This window comes from Malus domestica, chromosome 11 (genome assembly GCF_042453785.1).
Source record: "Malus domestica chromosome 11, GDT2T_hap1".
NCBI classification, from domain to species: Eukaryota; Viridiplantae; Streptophyta; class Magnoliopsida; order Rosales; family Rosaceae; genus Malus; species Malus domestica.
The window spans coordinates 30,545,899-30,550,566 of NC_091671.1; the positions used below are offsets into that span (position 1 = coordinate 30,545,899).

The window sequence follows — 4,668 nt, forward strand, 5'->3', positions numbered from 1 at the left end:
TTATGGGTTGATAGTTTCCTCTTCGTTGTATTTTATATATCGACTATGTTAAATGTTATTATGTTTTGATGAATAGTTAAGCTATGCAAAATTGCTGGATTGAATATGTTGAGGTTTACAATTGTATCTGTGAAATTGAAATGCTCAGGTTGCATTACATGATACAGAGTCAAGTGTTGGGTTGTGTAAAGTTTTGGTTAAACGAAGTGTTGGAAACTTATATATGTTCACGCGTCGGGGGAAGGGCCTATATTAATGAAACTAAAACTACTAATAAAATTTGGGGTTAATTGAGGAATGGGAGTTAACTTATATTCTATGGTGTTCGAAACCAAGTGGTATAAGCATGGTATGGGATGTGCAGGTTTGGATGCCATAAATATAGGTTAGCAGGACTAGAAGGGAGTGAGTTCATGGGTACTTCTTTGTCATATCATTTGTATTTTACCGTATTGTTTGATGCATGACACTTTGATTAACTGTGATAAATGAACTTGAAGGGTATATGGTTCCTACTAGGCATGAAATGCTCACACCCTATTAGCTGTTGTAGGTACCGGTATTGAGGAACAGGTTGATGACTCGTCTCTAACTGAATAGCCATATCATATGTTGTTGGTTCCTAGTTGTACTTAGAATAAAGTGTCTTAGTATCGTAAGAGTGTGTTGTAAGAGTTGAACTCTTTAAACTCAAGATGTATTAAATAAACAGATCTAAATGAAATTTTAGATGGCTTTGGTTTCATCATACTTTTATTGTAATATTACAATTTTTTTTTAACTAGGATACTATTCATGCCCTCTTTTGGTTATCATCCTTATTTTCGGATTGGGGTGTGACAAGTTGATTGCTTCGAATAAAACTTTTCTATCTTATCGAAAAAAAGAAAAGAAAAATCCTACAATTGTTCTTGTCTTGAAAACTTGATCATTTGTCCATAGAATGTGGAGAGGTCGTCAGGTCATACACAATAAAATTAGAAAAGAAAATTTTAGGAAGACTACATTTTTGTTCCACATATTATATCATAATTGGATAAGTGGTGTACACGAATCACCTCAACTAACGAATTTATATAATTAGATGTTGGTTAAATGCATCATTAGCCACATAAAAATGGCACTAATATGATTTAAAAATGCACTCCCTAATATTACTCATCATACAATAATCAAATTTGCCCGCAGTGATCATAGAACATACCAAATTACCAACAAACAAAACAACAACAAAAATCTAAAATCTCGATCACTATTTCTCAGTAGTTGGGATAACATACAATATAAGACAAAATGACCAGATGCATAATGTACATAAATATATTTTTATCTTTTAATTTTCTTTAATTCATTCGACATGATACTTAAAAATAAATAAAAAATAAAAAAATTATTTAAATAACTCTATTCTAAATTTATTTCTAATTGTAAGAAAAGAACAAGGACTTCAGTGGCTGCAATGTCCCACTCCTGATAAAACCGTTGTCGCAGTGACATTATCAGATGCAGAAAACAACAAGAGTGATGAAGAAGGATAAGAAGCAAACTCACTGACGTGGAAGCATGCCGCCATTCTTGCTTGCGCATCAAGGTATTATGCCGCCACTCTGCTTGCGCATCAAGAAATGCACGTGTCTAGCTATTTACTTTTATTTTCTTAGGGAGAACAGTCAAATTCGTCTTCACTCTGCTGATAAAAAATTATAGGAAAAGATTCGGTTTTTCAAGGACTCTGGATGAATTCTTTCTCAAAGTATTTTGTGGTTAATTCACTTATGTTTATAATCAAGACTGTTTATATTTAAATTATTATGTAAAAGATTTAAATAAAAAAATTGAGATCATTTAATCATCAAATAGTTTTAACTGTAAACATAAAATTTCATAAATTGACAACGGCTCACAAGATATTTCGAAAATAATTGGCTCAATTCTAAAGAGACAAGCTTTTCTCAAAATAATATACTTCAAGAAAAAATGTCAAAATATATATGAAATCACAATGTAGGAAAAGCAATGCTAGTTTTTATTTGACAGGACTCCTGCCACTTGAATTTTAATTAGTTTTTATTTGCTTGTCATAGCAAAATGCTTATCTTTTCTTATGATCGTTCAATCATTAAATCTTGGAAACCATTAAATTATTAACTAGCAGGGAAATATTTGCCATCCGCTGTATGAGGTTGACTACTTTTTCTCTTTATGACTGATGTATTATTATCATACAAATTACACGACCACTGTTAAGGATAAAGAGACATCTTATATGAGATTATAAATAAATTACGATCATTTAAAAGTAATTATTAGTAAATTAACGGTTGATCACTATTCATTTTTTAACTATTTCAATTAAGAAATTTGTACGTAAATCTAGCTGGTTGGACCTTTCCACTCAACCAAAGTTATAAAATCAAGCATCAGTTAGCATTCATAATACTAAATCTGAAACAGCTAGAAACCTCTCTGAGAATTCCCAAAGAGCAATATGGCACTTTGGATTTGGGCAACACTTGGGGTGCTTGCACTTGTTCACATCCTGCAAACATGCATATCAAAAGGCAAGACCAAGCACAAGATGCTACCTCCTGGTCCGAGAGGGTTTCCTATTTTTGGCAGCCTCCATTTGTTAGGAAAGTTCCCTAACAGGGATCTTCATCAACTATCCCGGAAATACGGTGATATCATGTACTTGCGGTTAGGCCTCGTACCCACAGTTGTTGTCTCGTCCCCACGAGCGGCCGAGCTGTTCCTCAAAACGCATGACCTCGTTTTTGCAAGTCGACCACCTCATGAAGGTTCAAAGCACATTTCGTTTGGGCAAAGGAACCTGAGCTTTGCTGAGTATGGCTCGTATTGGCGCGACATCCGAAAGATGTGCACGCTCGAATTACTTAGCAACCACAAAATCAATTCTTTCAAGTCGATGAGGAGAGAAGAAGTTGCTCTCCTAATTCAGTCTGTTGAGGAGGATGCCAATTATGGACGCGTTGCTATTGATCTCAGTGTCAAGGTATCATCGCTGAGCGTTGACATGACCTGCCGGATGGTGTTTGGGAAGAAGTACAAGGACGAGGAGTTTGACGAGAGGGGTTTCACCGCTGTGATGAAAGAGGGTCTCAAATTATCAGCGGGCCCTAACTTGGGAGATTACATTCCTTGTATTGCGCCGCTTGACCTCCAAGGGTTCACTAAAAAAATGAAAGCTATTAACAAGGCGTTTGATGAATTTTTTGAGAAGATTATTGATGAACATCTTCAATCCAAGGATGAAGAAAGAACTAAGGACTTTGTTGATGTCATGGTGGCCTTCATGGGGTCTGAAGATTCTGACTACCGAATCGAACGCACCAATATCAAAGCCATAATGTTGGTAAGTATACGTATATATCATTTTATGTATTTCTCTTTTTATTCCTGCTTGATATCATTACAACGAAATTGTTTCTTGTTAGACAAATTTAGCATGGTGTGGTCTAAGATTGTGATTCTGAACGACTGATTAGGTCAATTTTTGGTTGAATATACTAGATTGACTGTTGATGGTACAAATTTGTGCTTTATCATGTACAATAAATTGTCATCTACGTAGATAAGTCCCGCTAATATATATACTTCATCTATGAAAAATTTATTGGCAGGACATGTTTGCGGGTTCAATGGACACCACATCAACAACAGTCGAGTGGGCACTCTCGGAACTCATGAGACATCCACAGGTTATGAAGAAAGTCCAAAAAGAGCTAGAAAATGTTGTCGGCCTCAATAGAATGGTGGAGGAATCAGACTTGGAGAAATTGGAGTACTTGGACATGGTAGTCAAGGAAACCTTGAGGCTACATCCAGTGGCACCATTGTTGGTTCCTCATGCAGCCATTGAAGATTGCATTGTCGATGGCTACCATGTACCAAAAAAGTCACTCGTGATCATAAACGCATGGGCAATCGGGAGAGACCAGAGTGCTTGGGAAGATGCAGAGAAGTTCGTACCAGAGAGGTTTGAGGGTAATAATGTTGATGTTAGAGGAAACCACTTTCAGCTTATACCGTTCGGATCCGGCAGAAGGCGTTGCCCTGGAATTCAGTTAGGGCTTACTGTGGTACAATTTGTGTTGGCACAACTTGTGCATTGTTTTGATTGGGAACTTCCGGATAACATGTTGCCAAATGACTTGGATATGACTGAGGATTTTGGTCTTACAGTCTCAAGGGCCAAGCATTTGCTCGCTATTCCTTCATATCGCCTTCAGAATTAATGTGTTTGTAGTGTCTATTTTCCTACTTGTAATCTGTTGTGGACTATCTTTTCTGTTTTTCTACTGTCTTACACTTATTTTCTTCACTTGATGAGGAGAACGAGCAATGGAATAAATTAAGCAAATTGTTGTCAAAGTTTCAATAATGATAAGTCCCATGTCTATATAGTAAATCAAAGCAACTAGCATGTCCTTTTCTATAAAGAGTTATTTTGAAACATAGATAGGATCATAGGGAAGAATATGCAATATGCATGTCTTTACGGTTCTGTTAATACTAGTGGATATGTATATATACTTATCTTTTACAAATGATAAGATAATCTTCATTATACTATGGGAGGGGGATTCGAGCATGGGACCCCGGGTGCATGGGCTAATACTTTTAACCAACTGAGCTTCAAGCCACTTG

General features: G+C 36.1%; 1 protein-coding gene across 1 annotated transcript; it reads left to right on the plus strand.

Annotated features, from left to right (window-relative positions):
• Window positions 1-2,422: 2,422 nt before the first annotated feature.
• On the plus strand, window positions 2,423-4,381 carry LOC114823259 (cytochrome P450 71AU50-like). Its single transcript, XM_070808823.1, has 2 exons — window positions 2,423-3,373; window positions 3,642-4,381. The coding sequence occupies exons 1-2, from the start codon at window positions 2,489-2,491 to the stop codon at window positions 4,254-4,256; spliced, it is 1,500 nt and encodes a 499-aa protein (XP_070664924.1). The 5' UTR covers window positions 2,423-2,488; the 3' UTR covers window positions 4,257-4,381.
• The last annotated feature ends 287 nt before the right edge of the window (window positions 4,382-4,668 follow it).

Bases quoted from the DNA above. Each gene is read 5' to 3' on its own strand.
- LOC114823259 (XM_070808823.1), top strand. From the start codon at position 2,489: ATGGCACTTTGGATTTGGGCAACACTTGGGGTGCTTGCACTTGTTCAC. The intron at 3,374-3,641 runs GTAAGTATACGT...ATTTATTGGCAG, and splicing joins ATATCAAAGCCATAATGTTG to GACATGTTTGCGGGTTCAAT.